The sequence below is a fragment of the Rhinolophus sinicus genome, linkage group LG04 (genome assembly GCF_036562045.2).
Source record: "Rhinolophus sinicus isolate RSC01 linkage group LG04, ASM3656204v1, whole genome shotgun sequence".
In the NCBI taxonomy this organism is placed as follows: Eukaryota; Metazoa; Chordata; class Mammalia; order Chiroptera; family Rhinolophidae; genus Rhinolophus; species Rhinolophus sinicus.
Window position 1 is genome coordinate 28,919,779 of NC_133754.1, and position 20,805 is coordinate 28,940,583.

At 44.3% G+C, this 20,805-nt stretch overlaps 1 protein-coding gene across 1 annotated transcript; it reads right to left on the reverse strand.

Annotated features, from left to right (window-relative positions):
- Nucleotides 1–13,772: 13,772 nt before the first annotated feature.
- POU4F1 (POU class 4 homeobox 1) lies at nt 13,773–19,372 on the reverse strand. The gene is given in 4 exon segments (XM_019742552.2): nt 13,773–17,707; nt 17,710–17,805; nt 17,808–18,192; nt 18,847–19,372. Coding segments are annotated over 4 exon segments (1,257 nt in total). The 5' UTR covers nt 18,970–19,372; the 3' UTR covers nt 13,773–17,054.
- Nucleotides 19,373–20,805: the final 1,433 nt, after the last annotated feature.

Below are 20,805 nucleotides of genomic sequence, written 5' to 3' on the forward strand. Positions count from 1 at the left end.
ATCTAGGCTCGTAAGGATGGGTAAGGTGTTGAAAGGTCAAGAATGGGAGAGGGAAGATTAAATTGGACAGTTTAAAATATCTTATCTGCCCTGCCCGATATTTAATGCATCCTTTATCCTCTGCAGAGAACAATAAATGTTATTTTATTTTCAGAAGTGTCAAAATATTTTTTATAAAAATAAACAAATAAATTTAGGAAGGCGCAATGCTCATTTAGTTAGCATTTCTGAAATGGAGCCTAAATAACCATTTATAATAGTTAATTTCAGATATTTAATGCAATTAATACAAAGTGAGATAAAAACAAAAACAATAAACCTGAACAAGTGTAAACAAATTCTGAAAAAAAAGATGTCTACTTTTCAAATAGCAAAATAAGTTTATTTTTATTCACGTAAAATCTGACTGGAAACAAAAAATGATCACAATTTATTGAACATGTTTAAAACTCTGAATTGTGTATTTCAGTGAATTTTTATTGATGTTTATATGTATATATAATTCAATGCTGACCTGGGGTTGGAAATAGAAATTTGGTAGTGGATAAAAGTGAATTTCAACAAAAACCTGTAGTAATATAAGAATTCAAATATTATTTAATAAAGGATAGAAAATAAAACAAATATTTAACAGAGTTTCCTGAATTCATCTAATTCACAAGTACTTCTGATGTGCTTCTGGTAATTTCAATTATCATCTTAAAAGTAAAGAACCGGTCATGAAGTACTAGATAATATTGGGAAATCAGCATACTAAAGTAGTCCCAGGAATAATGAATGTGTATTCCTGTACACAAAGGATAAATACAGGTGCCTTAAGAAAGCATGAAGAGTTCAGGAAACAAAAACGATCAAATACAAACTAATTCCTAATCTGGGTCCTATTCTGAGCACCTAGAATGTGTCTCACTAATATAAGAATATGCAGTGGCTCTTTTAACTGTGAGTAACTGAGAAGCCTCTTTCACAGAACTCCAAGGAGCTTAGAATCACCTTTCTGACCATCTTTCCTATCTTCTATATATCCTCATAAAATATTTACTGTTCTTCTGAATGACCACTCTGATTATCCTTAGACTCCTTTCAGATTCCCTGATGATGTCATGGAAATGTTAAACCCATTATGCTAAGTTAGGACCTCCATCTGCAGTGACCTCTTGGCACAAGCTTCGAGGACAGCATGATATTTTTACATAAAAGTTAGTCTTCATTCAAATCCTTGAGGTCTGATCCTGAAAAAAACACTGACAGCTCAATCAACCTTAATAAATACTTAACTAGATCCATGGAAAAAATAATAATACAATCCCCCCAAAAAAAATCCATTACATATTCACAACTGAGTCATAAAAATGTCTACGAAGTGTACAATTATTTTGTCACATTTTTATTGGAAAACAAGCATTTATCCTAATTTACAGGTTTAACCCAAAGGTGGTACATGACATTCCTTTTCACTAGGCTATTAGGGGAGTGAGGAATGATAGCGCCCAGCTCTAATTATCTTTAATGTAGTGTTTCAAATTGATCATGCATAATGCAATTACAAATCATAATTAAATTAATTTGTATTGATTTAAGATGTTATAAGTTGTTAATAACTACAGTGTAGTACATCTATTTCCACAAACCAACATTAATATTTTTAAATTGCCAAAACACTTCCTTGGTTTTACTCATTTTGCTCTCATTTAAAAGTTCACGAACTTGTAACTACTTTATGCAGGTGAAGGCTAACTTCAGAACCCTATAGGTGGAAGTTTTGAGAATTTAAATAAGGTTTCTCCAAGAAATTACGTCTAATACATTTGTAAATTTAGGATCATCTGAGTTTAAAAATATATCTCTGAAATACCTTGCTTTCCTCCCTTTCCTAACTATACCACCTACCACAACTGCCTTCCAGGCTGGCTAGGGCAGTCCTTGCACATAACACCAGCTTCTGATTGAGTGACTAATTCTGGGAAACCAAAGGAAACCAACGTAAATTCAGAAGTCCTTTCCTCAACATTACATGAGGGTGAAGAAGAATCCCAAAGCCAAGGGGAGGCCCAAGCAAACTTTGTCCGGCAACAAAGCGCATGGAATTGGGTCTTTCCAGATACTTTCCTTTTCTACTCTTCCTAACCACATTCAAGGAATAAAGTTCTCTCAGAAATCTCCATCTGAAGGCAAAACAGAGAATCAACTAGTAGAAAGTCCACGGAATCTTCCTTCCTATTTCTCTTAAGAACTGAAGGGAAAGTTGGAAGGAGAGGAGTGAAACAAGAAAACAGGAAGGATTAATGACTCTGAAAGCTCCATCAGTATGTTTAACAGAAACAAACACTGGACAAATTTGCCAGTTCAGTTTGACTGGTTTTGTCACATACTAAAGAATTACTCCTTCACCTTCTCATACTTGAACTGGAAATCCAGCCAGATCCATGGCATAAACCACAAAGAGACATAATCTTGTCCTTCCAGACTCCACAAGCCTTGGAACTGGAAGTAGAGTGGTGCAGATTGTTGTTTTCATACTGAAGGGTGGGCCTAGAGTTGACGGTGGTTTTCGTTTGTTTTCTTGCTCTGAATGTATTAAATGCCTTAAGATACTATGAGGGGGAAATGAAGTAATCAGATTTGGGAAAGCCAGCTAGGAAATGAAAGTTAAATGTTCATGAGAAACAGTCACCTACTAAATTTAGGGAGTGCACTCCCACAGCAAGTCGAGGCAGGTAGTCCTAATACCTCCGGTGGCTTTTTGCTGCGCGCGAAGATGCTCACTAGCGACCCCTGCAGGTCTCAGGGGGAAACAAGCTGACGCAGGAGTGGACCCTGGACATTCGCCCCGGGCGAGAATCCGAGCTCCTTTGGGAGGGTCGCTCCAGTCAGACATCCCACCACCGAGCGCCGCAAGCCTCCCGCCAGCCCTGCCTTACCTAGATGTGGCGCCAGAGCCCCACTCAGGGATCGAGCTCCCGGGCGGCAGGGGAGTGAGGAGACGTGTCGAAAGAACACCTCTCTCATCACCACCATAGAGAAGCCGAAATTTTGGGCATCCCGAGAGTAAACTGAGCAGGAGAGGGAAAACGTAGCAAAACCAAACTCAAGTGAAACCCACGCGAGTCTCCGAGCTGGTGAAACCCAGGGCAGAGCGAGGGCGGAGGCAGAGGAGGCTCAGGGACCCTCCTTCTCCCTATATGGGCCACCTTTAGCTTGAAAATTCCTGTATATGAATGAGGTCGAACCACCGCGATGGTTTCAGATACAAACAAGCTTGGGTAACACTTTCTCTACGCATCCCCCAGTTATTGAATAGTTCGCGCGCGCGTGTCCTCCAGCAAGAAAGCAAAAGCAAGGGGGGAGGGGTCCAAACCTGCGTGGATAGCCAGGCCCTGCTACTCCCTCACCAAGGTGCTACCTATCTACACGCCACCCATCCCGGCAAGCGGGAGGGACTGTATCTATAGGACACACCTCGAGGATAAATGCGTGCGTTCAGATTTTTAAGTTTCCGAGGCCTCTCAGCCCAATGTCATCACCAAATGGCAAAATCAGTTTTCCAGTATGACTTCTGGAAAACGTCTCTTTTTAGTCAAGCACTTGCCACAGACATGGGGTCCTGGTGGTATCTCACTCTCCCCAACACTACATAGAGAAACTCTCAAAAGGAACGTTGTGCCTTAGCCAAAGATTTCAGAAAGATTCTCGAGTTGTGAAGGGATCTTAACCCTAAACAGTGCTCAAAGCGGAAGGGGTACAAGAGGTATAGAACAAAGAGTTTCAAGCAATCTTCAAACACACTACTATACTAGAGAATCAAATTAATTCACTCAAACATAACACATTATTTTCCTTAACTAATAATACTCAGAGTGCTGATATGGGTTTCCTTGGACTTGAATTACAGTTTGGCAGTAGACTCAACAGTGCATCCCTGAGATTGAAGTGTCAGCCACGGTTTCTCCTGTGTGTGTTGTCTCTGGGATTGAGATAAAAAGCTCTACCCTCCAGGAACGAAAACATTTGTGGTGTGTGTGTGTTTGGGGGGTGGAGGGAGCCATCCATTAAAGAACTATTTTATGATTAAGAAAATAAGACTGGTTTTAATAAAGTCTTACAATTGATGCTGAATTTAAGAGTTTGTTTGGAAAGTGTGGGTTTGGTATTTCGTGTGTGTGTGTGTGTGTGTGTGTGTGTGTGTGTGTGTGTGTTTAATGTGTGACTAGCAGTGCAGGTTGTTAAGTTTCCAAGCAGGAATCAGCTTAAAATGCATGGATTCTATTATATGTACAATTTAATCACAAGGTATTTAAAATAGACATTTCCATCTAAAATCCAATCAGAAATCAACACAGTTCCTCTAGGCATTAGATGATCATCTCGATTTTGCATTTGTAAACTGGGAGAAATAAATGTGACTTGTGGATACCAAGAGGTCAAGTACGGCTGCTCAAATATTTTTCTTACAAAATGACGGATTTATTAGACAAATAAGTAGCCCGGCTGATGCAAAACCCCCAGTGATTGAATTCTGACGTTAAGTCAACAACAACTCGAACTACATCAGTGCTTCAAGATTTAGTTATGATGGTAGAGATTACTGAACAAATAAAAGCCAGAAATGAATACAGATTTCTGAGGATCTGCCCCTGGCACCCTCTTCTTGACATTCTCTTCCATATGCTCCCCCTATTCAGACTGTATTGTAATTAAAGGACTCGTCTATGACTTGCGATTGGAAAAGAACTTTAAAATAATTAGGCATATTTTTTCTGTTAAAAAAAAAAGGACAGGCTCAGGGAAAAAGCCAATTGAGTTTCATTATAAATTCCGTCGTGTCCTGCAACTCATCCACTATTACAAAGGGAGGGAGCATACAGTGGGTGTTTAGTTTAGTTTTGATTTTCAAAGATCTTACTTCCATTAAGAGTTTTTGATAACTCTTCTCCTACCTTTCCCCCTTTCCCTTTAAAACACCACTTTCTAAAAGATTTGAGGACTTTGGCCACCTTAGAACCCCACTCTGGGATCCGAATCCACTGCTAACTAATTAAACTGCCCGTAGAATTTCAAGAGTATTTAGATTTCACCTTTCCTAGGTCAATGGCTACCCTCCCCCAACCCCTCTGCCGACGCCCCATCCACCCTCTGGGAGCTGGCCACGGTGCTGAAAATCCCGCGTAAATCTTGTGAGAAGGAAGCACACCCATTCATGGAGGCTTTTGCTACTTGTGAAATGGGTGCTTAAATAACTGAGATTACATTTAAGCATAAAGGAGCTCATTTCTCATCTTTTCATGGAGAAAGAGGGCTAACCTGTCCCTATAGCCTTTATTTAGTCTATGTGTAATTTCCTTAATGTAGTGGAATTGGTGACTCAGTTTCCACTTCAGTCTTGTTGAGCGAGCCAAGAACTCATTCCTTCCATCTTTCTTCTCTTATTCCGCGATTTTCAGCTACAGTTTAGTTCCTCCTAGAACTGCTTATTTTACAAGGACAAATCTATATTTGATTTTAAGGTTTCATCGGATCAAGGGCTTGAGACAATTTCTCTTTGAGCTAGAATTTTGCTTTCTGGGTATCCAGGCACCGCTAGAGGCAATAAACTTGTACTAGATTTTTATCCCAGATTTTATTTAAATGAAGTAGTAATTGCACTCTGTAAAATAAGTTGCCCGTCCTGGCTTCTCTCCCAGTTTTTCATATTCCCCTCACGTATGCATATACCAATAATTTCTATAGATGTTTTCATCATGCAAGTTTTTAAATCATTTATTGTATTAGTTGTTTTCACAAATAAATAAACCTGGTAATACAAATTTGCTAACCCTAAAATAGCAATAGAATTCACAAGTAGAAAGGAATGTTTCATAATTATTTTGCCACTATCCAGGATTAAATAATAAGTTGTGCAACTGAAGCCCTTCTACTAGGGTGTGTGTGTGTGGGGGGGGTGTAGTCTCCATTTTTCCTCTTTTTTAAATACTGAATAGTATCTTCAGTCAAACAATACCTCTGTTTACAGTTTGCCTGAATTTGCTTCTGGATTTATGTTTCATTATGCTCTTTAGGATGCAAAATTCCTGTCAAATTAGAGAGTGGTCAGGTCTTGCCCGCTTCCAGCAAATCACTTGCAGCACCTAATAAATCCAGCTGGGGTTCCTTCCGCAGCCCAACGCTGCTGAAATCATTATTGTCCTGCCTTGTTTCATGTCAGAGGCCTCTTCACCTCATCTGTCATGAAACCAATTTCACTTTATTTACATCCATTTGCTAGTTTAATTACTGTGCTGATGAATAGCCTGAAGGAATTAAGTTACGAGTCTTTGGAAACCCAAAGCGACAGATATATGGGCTACCTTTTAACTACAGGGGAAGAAATGGAGCCTAGTGTAGCATGCACCAAAATTTAAAGATAAGTGTTTTTCTCTACCCAGCTACTCTTGAAATTCAGAATGATGCTATCTTTATATATTCATCATCTGTAGGACAAAATGCAGTGCTTTAGAACCCCTCATGTTTACAGTGACTGCAGTTCTCTACAATACAATACAGTTGTTTTTTAAAAGATGTTTTTTGTTTGTTGGTTGGTTGGTTGCTTGGTTTTACTAAAAGATTTACAGATGATTTTCCACCCAAACCAAATAATCTAATGTGCTGGTGTTTGTAATCATAGGCACCTACCAATGTTAACCTTTCCTTTAACTGAGAACTTCTATATAAACACAAATATATGCCTTTGTGAAAATAAAGACTATTTAATAAATCCAATCTAATATAGAGTACAAAGTACTCCGCTTATATCATATAAATAATGTAATGGGTCAGTTATATAATTTTTGTTTATCATTGATTACAGTTTCACAATTTTTTCTTTAATGTATTTTTAAATCATAAATAAGAACATTCTACTTCCTCTCTCTTTTACAAGTCCAACATAATAGAATACCATGAATCTATGTTAATGACAGAGGGTTTGTGGTGTAGTTGAATAATCTGTGCTTTCAAATATATATATATAAGTAGTGAATCATTTGCATATATATTTTTAAAAACCTAACATCAATAAACTTGTCAGTCATCCTTTTATCCTATAAATTAACTACTGTAGTATAAGCCTACTGTAGTATAATCATGAAACTATTAAAAATCATGCCTACTAATCGTGAGATTAAAAATTATTTTCAAATTTCCTAAATGTTACCATTAATTATAGATTTTAAAACTGAAAATTGTAATACAGAAATTAAGTATTCATATGGTTCATCATCACTGACTACCAATTAAAACAATGATCTGAATCTGAGTTGACATTGATTTCGTATTTTCTGTATCCCCAGGTAGCATCACACATGAAAAAACCGCAACTATTATATCTAAGTGCCTTTATATGTTCATTTCATTGCCCTGTTTCTGAGAGTTTCTGACATTTTAAAATCAGTACTTTCATTTGATTTCCTAAACGTAGCAAGTTTAAGGTACATAAATATAGTCATCATTTCAAGAAAGAATCTAAGTTTTTATAGACTCAATGTACTTATTTATACCATCTCTATGTTGAGTATATAATCACATCTAAGGCTGTGCAAACTTTGTAAACTATTTATCTAATGGGATATTTTTTAAACATTCAGAGAAGAGCAAGAGATACTTATTAACAAAGCAGAAATGAGAAAGATAGGGGTTTAAAGTGTTTTCTCATTTCCTCTCATCCTAAAAGAATTAAATACTTTTTGCACCCCAGAGACTCTGCAGTCTCATTTATCATAAAACCAGCTTAAAGGAAGGGATAAAAGTGTAAACAATTTATATTTACTATCAGAACTTAAAGTGCTGAAAACTCTACTGTCTATGCAGATACATTTTAATAAATTATATATTCATTACAAATCCTCCAGGCGCCTCCCTCCCTGCTCCCCCTACATCCTCTAAAAATACCTTTGCCCCTCTCCCCCTCCCCCACTACTTTTAATAAAGCTCATTTACAACCTACATTACAAAAACAACTTTTTTGTATCAAAGAGTCTTGCTTATAAAAGTTTTGCAATAAAGGAACTCTAAACAGGACCCTCCAGGTAAAATTTCCTTCTATTTTAATAGAACCAGGTACTATTTCAATTATTTTAGTAGGGATTTATGAAGTCTTTAACTTGACAGAAAGGAAATCTGTCTTGGTTGAGTCTTCTTTAGGCATTTTTATTCATTTTTTAAATAAAAGAAATGAGAATGATATAGGTTTAAAACGCTTTCTTTCTCTTCCCCTCCCCCATCACTCTCATTCTTCCCTCTTTCGAAGACCCTCTTTTCCCTCTCCGGCTCTTTTTGATTAATAGATCCATGTGGCTAACGGCCTGACATATGGTGTGCGAAGCAGCTTGAGATAGTACCTTAGGCATCCCCTACGGCCATTAACATATTAGGGGCTTATGTGCAGTCAGACAGTCAGACCTCATCGAGAGCGGGTGTTTTCAGAAAGGCTGCACCCCAGAGCTGTTTGATAGAGAGTTTCAATAATGCAATTTTAAGGGAGTTGCTTCTAGTGCTGAAACACTGGGACAGAATCGGAATAAAGTTGAGAAATGAGACTCAGTTACATTCACCAACAACAGTAAAAACTGTGCTTACATCTGTGTGTAGATAGATACACACGTGGCGGTGAAGCTTCAAGCTCACAAACCCACCAGCTCCTAAGTATTATCGGTAAATAGCTAACGTCAGCTGCCGGGATTTATTTTGTTTCAAGATTTATTTTGTTTAAAGTCTTCTTTATGTCATGAATACTAACAGTACAATAACAGTACAGCTATTGATAGAGATGATGCAAAAGCAAAAACAAAATACAGTATAACGTTTAAGAAACTGCTCTCAATCATGTAGCTTAATGTTGTTCCCTAGCAAAACAAAGTAAGTGCATTTTTACATCTGCAACCTTACAATAAAAAATAAGAGGAAGAAAATAATGAAAAGTTTAACTTTGAAAGATTTGATCACACATTTGCAGATAAAATCCCTGGATAGGTAACTATTCTTATTCTACAAAACCTGAAAGTTTACAGGCAAAGTGATAACAATTCTGAAGGGTGGGGAAAGCCTTTGGATGCACACATATGCATGAGTGTGAGTGTATAAAGTTTTTACGAGGGAGACGATATTCAAAATAAAAGCAGACATCCCACTTGAAGCTTATTTAATTCACTTTGACGTAACTGAAGCTTGAAATTCGCTTTGCCCATCGTTCTTCTCCTTCCAACCTCCTGCTGATAAACCACTGTACCCCCTTTTTGAACTGTCCTCTGATTGTTTGCTTGGCAAATAAATGCTGTTCCGCCCTATTAAACCTTTTAGGTAGTTTCATCTTCGGATTTCTGAAATACAGAGGTAATAAGGAGGTGCTTTGATGCTGTTTTACTTTCAAACTATAGCCTCGAGGCGTTAAAACTCGCAAGAGGTAAGTGAAAAAAGTAAATTACCACGAGCAAGGAGCACGCACCCTCCCTTTCAAAATCTCTCCGACCCTCTGGAGTGCACTGCGTGGCGGTCGAAAATCTCCTGTTCCTGTGCAGAACTGCGTCCGGTTGGCAGCCCCTGGGGGTCTGAACCCTTGCCACGTTACCAGGGAGATGAGGAGAGAGGAGGCACTTTTAAGTTGAAAAGCCCTGGTCCCTTGGGGGAGGGGAAAGACGGGAGGTAGAGAAGGCAAAACTTCCCAAAAGTTGATTCTAGGCAAACAAATAGAGGGGAAGTGAAGATTCAGAAACGGCAAGTTGTTTAAGCAGCCAGTCGTAAAACTTTTGCATAAGGCGTGGCGGCGGTGCGCAGGAGCCAGCTCATAGGCGCTAAGGGTGATTTCAAACCTCAGGCTCAGGTTACCCTTTGGGAGGGAGGACCCTGGCGCGCACTCCTGCCCCGCACACGGTTGATTACCTCACACACGCGCACACACACACACACACACACACACACACACAGCCTCACTCCTCCCCCCCACCCCCCCACACACACCCTTGGTTGAATATAAGCAAATGAAATAATTGAAATAGGTCTGTTTTCTTTAAAACTTGGATAAAACAGTCTACCGCTCAAAGGCTTCACGGTTCCTCTCTCATTTAGGTATATTTTCATAAGAAATGCAAACCCGGGGAAGATGCCTCTACCCAGCGTCAAATGAATCCTACCTGCTTTTAAAAAATGCGTGTATTTCCATTGCTAACTCATAAAACACATTTTAAACAGGATTGTCGAGCTCCAGTCTCACTCTCAGAGCTCCTTGTCACATTCTGCTTCTCTTTCATCACAAAGCTTTGGTAAAGTCGCATAAGTGGTCAAAATTAACATAAATCATTATTAGTTATTAGGATTTGCTCTAAATTACACTGTGAATATCGCACCAGCCCCATCTGCCGCCCCTGCTCTCGCAGCAATAGATTGCAGATAAAATAAATGTCCTTACCCCATTAGAAGGTTCCTGTCTCTGTAGCCAAAAGCCAAACAAAAGCAATAAATACCGGGCTTTTCCTCTCCACTATTCAGCTGTGACTCTTTTCATCAGCTCTTCCTTCAGAAAAGCTCGATAGCTGCCTGAAAATATTGCATTTTATATCACCAAAGGGCGATTAATATTGCATTAACTGTATTTAACATTTTTTAAGCGCGAGTAATCTGCAATGAGTGTGTTTCTGTTATTAAATACAGGGGGTATCCAAACTACTGCAGACCACTTAAGATATCTATATAAACATATTATTTGTCTCACACTTCGTATATTTTATATAATGTTAGAGTGTAGCGCGCGACGTTTGAAGTGGAAGAAGCCGTGCTAATGGTCTGCTTAAAGTATTCTGACACTGACTGGAGACAACCAGGTCCCTGCCTTCATTAAATGTTTATTGTCAACACTTGGCGGGGGCGAAGAAGGGGGGAGACTGGTGTAAGTGAATTTCCACGGCTGGAAATTGTCAACATTTTGTTTCATTCTGATCCGTGCCTACAAAAGTTTGTGTGCGTTATGCTGCACGGAAGCCAGGAGTCAGAGTTACCTAACTTTTGTTTGTAACTCGTTTTACCTAATCAATGCAAACAGTCTGTCTCTCTTCCTCCCTATTCCCCCTGCAGCCACGTCTCTTTCCAGGCTGTCTTTGCGCACCTTCAGCCTCCCTCCTCCTGGTCTATCCTCTTCCTTTTCTACGGAGAGAAGCGTCCTCCGGGGCTTAGGGGCTTAGGGGAGGGGAGTAACGCGGGCGCGTTTCGCCCCATCCCTGGGTTTGCAGGAACAGGACGCTGGTCTCACTACTCGGGCTTTGCCGGCTTCTATCCGACCGACAGTTTCAGCCTCCGTTTTACGATCCAGTATTCTACCGAGTTCTGCGGGACGAAGGCCCAGTGGCCAGCGCTCCTCCCGCCCCGCGGATAAATCGTTGCCTAACAAATTCAAACCGGCTTTGGTGGTGTGCACTTAACAAAAGCCAACGTCTTTTTGCTCTCAATTCTTTTCCAAAAAAATGTAAACCAGTTTTGAAAGTTCTGTGGTGTTTTCCACGTCCGTTGACTTAGGCACACAGTGGTGAGGGGAGCATTTTTAACCTCTGTGAGATACTGGTCCCTTCCCTTTCCTTTCAGGACACACTTAAAGGCACCTACGGGAGCGCACAATTACCCGCCGCGGAACCCGGGCTACCTCTGAGGGGACTCGGCGCACGTAACGCGCATGTGCAGGGTCTGCGCGCTCTCCGCGCTCGGAGCGCGCCGCGTCCGCCCGCGTTCCCCGCGGTCCGCGCCCCGTCGGCGACACCTGCGCAGGCGCGCGGGACCCAGGGCCTCGGGCTGTTGTCCAGCTCCGGTTTTCCGCAGCCAGGCCGAGTCCCGGCCGGGGCGACAGGCCGATGGCTGTCTCGCCAGCAGTGAAGAGCTGCGGCCTCCAGCAACTAGAAGCCTCCGGGCCGCGAGTGTCCTGGCGGGCGGCGGAGGGGCGCAAACCAGACGCAACGCGGTCGTTTGGCCGCGGCTCACACTCCTGGGGCGCTGGGATTCCCCGCGTGGTCGGCCCGGGGAGGGTGCGTGTTTCCTTGGCAGAGCGAGCACCCAGCATGGGTCGAGGGAGGGCGGATCCCCTCCTGGCTGCAAATTCTAACCCAATCAGCTCTGCCTACGGTTTGAAATGGCACCCGCCAACCCACCCGCCCCGAAGTCCAAAGTTACGCTGGGGAGTCGAGCGAGCTGCAGATGGCGGCGGCTGGAGGGGAGGCAGCAGCCACTCGAGGTTGCCTCCGAAATCGCTCCCCGAGCCCGAGGAGCGTTTGGCCGCTCGAGTTTCGAGGACCTTCCTGGCCAGCGCCCAGCCCTGTTGATCTACCAGATTTCGGAGAGTGTGTGTGGGGGGGAGGGTTGCATGTCCCCCATCAAGCCGATTTGGAAACAATTAGGAAAGTTTTAAATGAGCTTCTTGTTATCATTCATTTTGTTAATTTCCAGAACTCTCAGGCCATGAATTATTCAAAAGGCAAGGCAAGCCAACCCGAGCGGGGCGGCCGCGCGCCCCCGCCGCACGTTCCCAGTCCGGCTGCGGCCGCGCGGCTCGCCGCTGCTCCGGAGGACGTGAGCCCACCGGGTGCCGCCAGCCGCGGTGGCGCGAAGGTTTGATCAAATATTAAATAACGTAATTATTGCGACAAGACTTATCTAGCAGGTGGAAAAGAGTCCCCCGAGAGAATTAGAATTCGGCTGCTATTTTTAAAAAATCAATTAAGCTTGCGGTCTCCTTTGAAACCGCCCGCGAGGACTGTGGCTCTCATGGTGGGGTAAGACTGCGGCGGCAATAACACCGATAACTAGAACCATACCAGATAATTGTTGTCATCACCTTTACCATCCCGGTGGCCACCAAGGTCGTTTGAATGGGGTGGGGAACGCTGTTTTTAGATAAGGTCAGAAGTCACAATTCCAGCTTCACAGGCTAGACTATGAAAGCCCATCCACGTGAAAGATGGAGCAGGGATACTTCTCGCAGGGTTGGCGGGAAAGGCCGGGGCGACAGGGCCTGGGGCCACGGGAGGGAGCTGGCCAGGTGAGTCCTGGGGCGAGAACACCTGTAGGAACGGGACCGACGTAGTGCTTCACGAGAAAGTAAAAATCGATACAATCATGGCAGTGGATGCCTACGGTTTATTTATGAGAGTGTAGTCGAAGTTGAGAGCAATGTCAGAACACGCATTAAACAAAAATCTATTCAGAAGTTAGTTGCTGTGTCTTGAGGACATCATTTCTTAGACCTACCGAAGGAGCAGGACCTGGAGCTAGGACTCGGGAAAAGAGAAAATTTAAAACGAATGGATGGCAGAAACGTAGCAGGTGTATTTCATGCTTATTTTTCTTTTGCCTTTCCTACTCCACCACCGCCAGGATTTCCTGAGAAGCTGAAATGCAAACGGAGACCAATTTCCCCCAACTCTCTCCAAATTATTTTGAGATATTCTTTAAGAGAACCGGAGCCACACATCTTAAGATTTCCACACACTGACTGGTGCCGTGAATCCGCTTAGAGTGAAATTCTGCTCTTCTGAACCAGAAAACTTTGACAAGGCCAACTATCGCTGAGTGACAAGCCTTTGCATTCTCTCCAGGACATTTGTTTGCTTGGTTGTTTGTTTCTTCACGAATTGACAGTTAAAGGTGTCTTAGAATAGTCTTATTATTCCTTGTGGCGGTACACAAATTCACTCACCAGAGAGCAAAGCATTTTCTTGTTTTGCATAGTTTCCTACTACAGAAAATAGGAAACTCTGCAAAGCATGTATTTTCATAATCTGTTTTATTAGCATAATATTGTCTTCTTTTCGTTTTACTTAATACAAAACAAATGTTTAACTTCCTATTACATACATCGGTCATCATTATATAACATAAATGCATTTGCCTGCAACACTTCGTTTGGGGCAGATTTTTTTTAAAGCAGGCTTTCCTCTGTTCATTCCTGGTTCTCCAACAATGAAATCCGGTCATACTTTTCTATAAAATAACGTGATTTTTTTTACAAATGCATTTTATTTAAAAACGTTGATGACATTTCAAGTCTGTAACAACAGAAAAAAATCAATTTTGATGGAAGAGATCTATTTTTAAAAATACCTCTAAGTGCTTTTTTTTTTTTAAAACATTAACAACTGTTTAAAATCACAGCTTTTTAAAGGTACTTATTCATTGTTGAACATCAAGTGTTTTGTTTCACAGATTTGCCGGTGAAATTAAAAAGATTTGGCTAAAGTATGATGATTTCAGAAGATATAATCCCAGCTAATAAAGAAACTTTGTACATTTGGCATCTGATCTAGTCCCAAGTCACCAAAAAATAAAGAATCTCTGGTCACTCTGGAGCAGTAGGTGGCACACTAAATGTTCCAAATGAACAGAGGCATTTGACATGGTGGCAGGACAGATTAGCGGATTTTTTTACATTTATTATCCTCCAAATAAAGTTATTTCGTTATATTTTTAAATAAATGTTTTTTAGGCTAGAACAACACACATAAATCTCCAAATGCCTCTGTCCCTGAACCTCAATTTAAATATTTTAGGGGTGCCTGGTTATTATTAGCTTCCACCACTCCGAAGTTAGGGCTGTGGTTTAAGAGTTTCTGCAGTTTAAAAAAACAAAAACTTTGATAACACAGATAACTAATATAGAATTCATTTTATTCAGAGCACCACTTTTCTCATGAGTCATCCTCCCCTATTTTTTTGGTTGAAATGAGTCTCATTTGCTGACCCGCTCTACCAGGACTTGGCCCAGCATAGACACAAAAATGCACCCAAATCATAAAACTGCTCTTCTTTCAGTTATGTTTTATTTGTAAGTGTACCGGGACACATCCCCCTGTTGTATTTTGGCGCACAGAAATGGTTCTGATAGAAGTGGGGAGGGGAAAAGGTAATAGAGCAAAGACATAACCAATGAGAAAGCTCAGCAAACATACATGGACAGGTAGATAAATCCGTGAGACACTTCAGGATTAACACTGGCAGTTTGTAACCACTGTGTGAGTGTGTGTATTAAAGAAAATATTTACAATAATCTTCCCTTTTTACTTTTCCTCTAAATACAAGAATATGACAAGAATGTTGTGTTTTCAGTGAAAACAGGCAGTAGACTGTGAAATCACTCTATCCACAAAACGGTCTATCAGAAAGCTAGCCCAGTTTAGTGCTCAGTTTCAAATGCATAGAATGTTTGCGCTGCAAACAATGATATACAACATAATTAAATAAATAATGCCTAACCAGAGTGAGACCTAATTGTGTTTCTTTCTGTACCTTTTAGATCATGCATGATTTCAGTCTTGTTAAATGGCAGGTTTTTTTCTTTTCTCATTTCTTCTGTTTTCAATTTTTTAGTTATTATTAAAGGATGAGAATAAGCCATCCCTACACACAAGATCAAAAGAGTACCTTGTGCACCAAGCAGGCATTTTACCTAACCACCTTCAACTGTCTTTCTCATTTTTAAAATTCATCTGCAATCAAATATCTTGATTATTACTATGAAATACTGTACATGATTTTCTATTTGGGAGACTGATAGTGCAAATTAAAGTTCTTGCTACCCAACATTTATTTCCATCAATAAATTACTTTTTAATAATAATAATAATAATAATAATGAAACACAGTTGTTCTGCTTCCCCTACCCCCCCAACATGCAGACCCTTTTGAAACAAATGGAGGACTTTAAACCTGCCTTCCTCTCATTTGGGATTTAGTTGATTTTTCTCATAGCCAAGTCCTACTCCAACTGAAAGCAGAAACTTCTCAATATTTCACTGATTTCATGTTCTCCAAGAGAGAAGGAAAGCGGACCTAGAAGAGCTAGATGGATTTTGTTCTGTGGAGAAAAGGAGACAGAGTATTTCTCCTAGTGTCTTCCATCCCATCAGTCTATTTGAATCAATAGGAAATACAATTCAGTAGGTAGTTTAAAGTAAACCACACTCAGAAAAATAAAGGGCAAGCAAGTTCTATGAGTGGGGGGAGGGAGCTGATTTTGAAATAGTCTGTTTCTAGATCTTAGATATAAGAGCAAAACTGAAAAAGAGAAAAACCTTGTTAAAATTTATTTTCCTAGAATAAAATATTTATTTCAGAGCTCCTAAATTCTGCTTTTCAATCAGTTCAAAGACTACCTCTCTCTCCTTAAACACCCCGCACCCCCATTAGGCCCAGGCCACAGTAGTATAGGCCAGGTCACTGGAAAATTTAGACTCCAACTAAAGTGGCAGTCACCCCCCCCCAACAGTTCCCCCCACTCACTTTCTGGCAATGGAGAGCAGCCATCGGAGTCTCATTGGAAGGAAGAAATGAAAGAGAACACGGATGGGGTGGAAGTGAGACTTAGAGGGAAAATTAATATTAAACACACAGAACCAACTAGCTTCGCTACCCAGAATTTCACCTTTCTTTTTCGGTTTTTGACTCAGTTCGTGTGTGTGTGGGGGGTCAGTGGTAAATAATGATGGTGCTCTTTTTTTCTCTTCGTTAGGGGGAAATGAAGCTGCAGAATACGGCTCTCTGGAGTTAAAATTTCTAAAGCATCTTTTATTTGCTTTTGTTCTGTTTTGTTTTAGTTTGTCCTTATTTGCCTAGTTTTTGGTGGTCGGTAGGTTTTTGTACATAGTTCCTTGGTCCCCAGGAGATTTTGATAGGTGTCTCTGGTCCAAAACAATCCATTTCCCTACCCTTCCCGAGTCTCCCCCCCACCCTAACCCCCAGAACCATCCTGCTCCTCAAAACCCTCCAGTCTCCGCTTTCCTTTCCCCCACTCCCCCGATCACCCAAATGCTCCCTCTTCTCCCCTCCATCCTCTCCAGTGTCCACACCCAACACCCTAGTCTTCTAGGCTAGGGGAGGATGAAGGCAGGGAGAGCAGAAAGGGGGCGGAAGAGAGCGCAAAAGGAAGAAGTCTCCTAATGCAGGCAGGATAACCGACACTCCAAATGGGGTGGTGGGGAAGCAGGCCCGGGAAAAGCCCTCTCAATGCCCCATTCAGCTCCCCGCTCTGTCCCACCCGGCACCTCCTACCCCCCTCAGTAAGTGGCGGAGAATTTCATCCGCTTCTGCTTCTGTCTCTGGTTGCAAAACCACACCCGCACTACGTTCTTTTTGAGGTCCAGTTTCTCGGCGATGGCGGCGATCTTCTCAGACGAGGGCCGAGGTTGTACCGCGAAGTAGGCCTCGAGGGAGCGCTTCTCAGGCGCTGCGATGGAAGTCCGCTTGCGCTTCTTCTCGCCGCCGTTGAAGAGCTCTGGCTTGTTCATTTTCTCGCGCTGCGCACCCTCGGCCTCCTCGAGCCATGCCTGCAGGATGGGCTTGAGCGCGATCATGTTGTTGTGCGAGAGCGTGAGCGACTCGAACCTGCAGATGGTGCTCTGGCTGAGCGAGCCCACGCCCGGGATCTTGAGGTTGGCCAGCGCCGAGCCCACGTCGGCCTGCGTCACGCCCAGCTTGATGCGCCGCTGCTTGAAGCGCTCCGCGAACGCCTCAAGCTCGCGCGGGTCCGTGTCCGAGTCGCAGATGGACGCCAGGCCCGCGGCGCCCACCACCGCCGCAGCCGCCGACGCCGCCGCCACCTGCCCGGCCGCTGCCGCTGCCGCCGCTGCCGCCGCGCCGTGGTGCGCCGCCGCCGCCACCAGCCCTGGGTGCGGCAGCCCCGACGGCATGTTCATGGCGGCCGCCGCCGCGGGTGCGACAGGTGGCCCAGGCCGTGCATGTGCGGGTGCGGGTGCGCCGAGCCGCCCAGCAGCCCGCTGCCCGGGCCGCCGCCACCGCCCCCGGGCCACCGCCGCCGCCGCCCCCGGGGCCGCCGCCGCCTGGGCCGCCGCCGCCCCCTGGGCCGCCACCTCCCCCCGGACCGTCGTGGGCACCACCGCCACCGCCCGCCGCGCCCGCGCCGCCCGCGCCAGCCATGAGCGCGAGGGAAGGCGACGAGATGTGGTCCAGCAGGTCGCCCGGCTCGAGCGCCTGGTGATGGTGGTGGTGGTGGTGGTGGTGCGCCAGCGGCACGGTGGACGTGGACGTGCAGGGCACGCTGTTCATCGTGTGGTACGTGGCGTCCGGCTTGAACGGGTGGCTCTTGCCCTGGGACACGGCGATGTCCACGGCCGCCAGCGCCTCGGCCCGCGCCAGCAGCGTTTCGTCTAGGCTGGCGAAGAGGTTGCTCTGCAGCTGCAGGCGACACAAACCAAACCAAAAAAACCACAAAACCAAAAAAGCAAACACAACACAAAACAAAACCACACACAAGCCAGAAAGCACAACAAGCAAAGGACAAACACAAAGCAACCAAAATAACAACAACGGGGGTGGGGGGAGTGGAGACCGGGAAAGGCGGAACGGGAGACACATTGGAGATGAGACAGGGAAGACAGACGAGAAGGGTCCGGAGTGTGGGTAGGGGGACAGATGTAAGGAGAGGGACACAGGAACACATTCCGGGAACGGGCGTGGGAGACGAAAAAGGAGGAAGGAAAGAAGAAATGGAGATGTAACTCGCAGCTGGGGACCCGTGTCGCGCACCCGCACACGCAGAGATCGCCTTTCTGAGGCATGAAATTAACAGAGAAAGTGGAGGAAAGTCGAGAGTCATGGCCCCAGCGCTCCCCACTCATCGCAGGCGCCGGACACGGAGGCAGGGGCGACAGAAACACGACATTCAGCCCCACTGTACAAAACGTGCCAAGCAGCGGGATTCCTCTAAAAATCCCTGCCCGCAAATCCCCGGACCGGGACTTTTGCACACACCAGCACCCGACATGCAGCGTCTCGGAAACGGGGCGGGGGCGGGTGCGCGGGCTGGAACCGCGGGTGTGGGGCGCTTACCGGCGGCGTGGGCAGGCAGGCCCGCCGGATGGCCTCGGAGCTGGAGTGCAACGACGGGTACTTGTGCTCAGGGAGGGTGGGATGCATGGCAAAGTGAGGCTGCTTGCTGTTCATGGACATCATCTTGATGGCTTGGCATGTAAATCCACAAACACTCCGAAAGTCCGCGGGAAAGTGCGCACGCCGGCTCTCCCGGCCTCGCTTCCCAGGCTGCAGCCGCGGCAGCTGGCGGCACGGAGTCGGCGGCCGCGCGGGGGGCTGCTGCGCTCCTGCTGCCGCCGCTGCCGCCCCGCGCTCGCTTTGACCGCGCAGAGCGCCGCGCACCGGCCTCGCGATCCCAGTTCTCCAAGAGCTCTAGCCCCGCGCGCGGACGGGATGCACTCCTCTTACACCTGAGCCCTACTTCTCGCGGCCGGCCCGGGGAGCTCTCGCGAGAGCTCGCGGCCCAGCCGCGCTGACAGGCATCAGCCGTCTTCGTCTGTCTGACGCGCGCTCTCTTTCGGCGGCACCGTGCGTCTGCGCGCGCGCGCGCGCTCGCCCAGCAGCTACCCGCGCGTGGGAGCCGCTCTTATAGTGACCACCAGCAAGGACAGCGCAGGTGATGCACCTGTAGCTGCCGGGGCATGCGCACTGCACGCTTCACCTTCCCCACCGCGGGTCTAGAAAGATCAAAAGGGCCAGCTATTGTCTGAGGGTAGGCATCTTTTAAGCAGGGAAAGACAAGATGTTCGCACGCAGCTCTGTAGTTTCCCCTCTTCTCCCGCCCCAGCTCAAGCCCTGAATATATGCTCATTACTTAGGCACACCTCCTCTCCGGGACATCTAACAAGCTGTTATATAATGTATACAGCTGGGCATTTGTATGTTAAATTATGCCCGTGCATTTCTTTGTATACAGTATAAATAGCACAAAAATGCAGGAGGTGCTGTCTTTTGCTGCGAGAACCTGTTTCTTTCAAGGTTTATAAATAGGCTCTTGAAGAATAATCGCGGTGACAGACATTTGTTTGAAGCAGTCAGACGCTATTGATTTCCCTATAATTTAATTTCCCCCGCCTACTTTGTTGTTGTTGTTGTTATTGTTGTGAATATAACTGTCAGGCACCGACAGTGACAGCCACTTAGGAGCCACAAGAAACGTGTGCTTTCTACTAGGGAATGGCTGTTGAAATGAAATTGTGGATTTCTCTTATTGTTTGTCTCCTTTAACTGTGTACAAACCCACGTTTCAAACGAGCTCCGGGTGATCTGAGGCTTCTAGTAAACAAAAGGAAAAATAGTTAACAGGGTGTAGTTGGGGTCCTTTCCTCTCCTCAATGTGTACGCGCGCGCGCAAGCTCACACACACACACACACACACACACACACACACACACACACACTTTATCCTGGAAACTCCAGGAAAAGGAAATCGCTTCAGAGAAAAGGGAATAAGATGTCGAAAAGAGAACTTTATTTTCCCTTTCATAGTTTTGGCTTTCTAGACTCTTTATCTCTACTGAATATATGTATTGTTTTTACTTTAATAGGAAAGAGGATCAAGTCATTTTATAAAATCAAGTTATTTTATTTAAAAAGGTGATTAAAATATTAATTCAAACCAAGCGCTGGTCCAGCCTTTACACTATTTATTTATTTTAATTATTGTAAAAATCAAAACCTAATAAGAAGAATAAATTAATTACTCAACCTATTATATGGCCCTTATGTGGCAGGCAGATCAAGGGCCTCCCGGGGACCACAGTTCAGGTGCCTGAGTCCCCAGGGACGCAGCGCTTGCCTGGGGTGATAATAACAGCCCAGATGTTATCACATCTGCGGCGAGAGAGCTGGAGAGCTGTGATGGGCTGCTTATGGGAGGCAGAGATCAGACAAATAATTTTTCTGGTCTCTTCCACACCAGAGAGGTCTGTATTTCCACCAAAGAGCAGATCTCATTTCTATAAACCTAAATTCGTG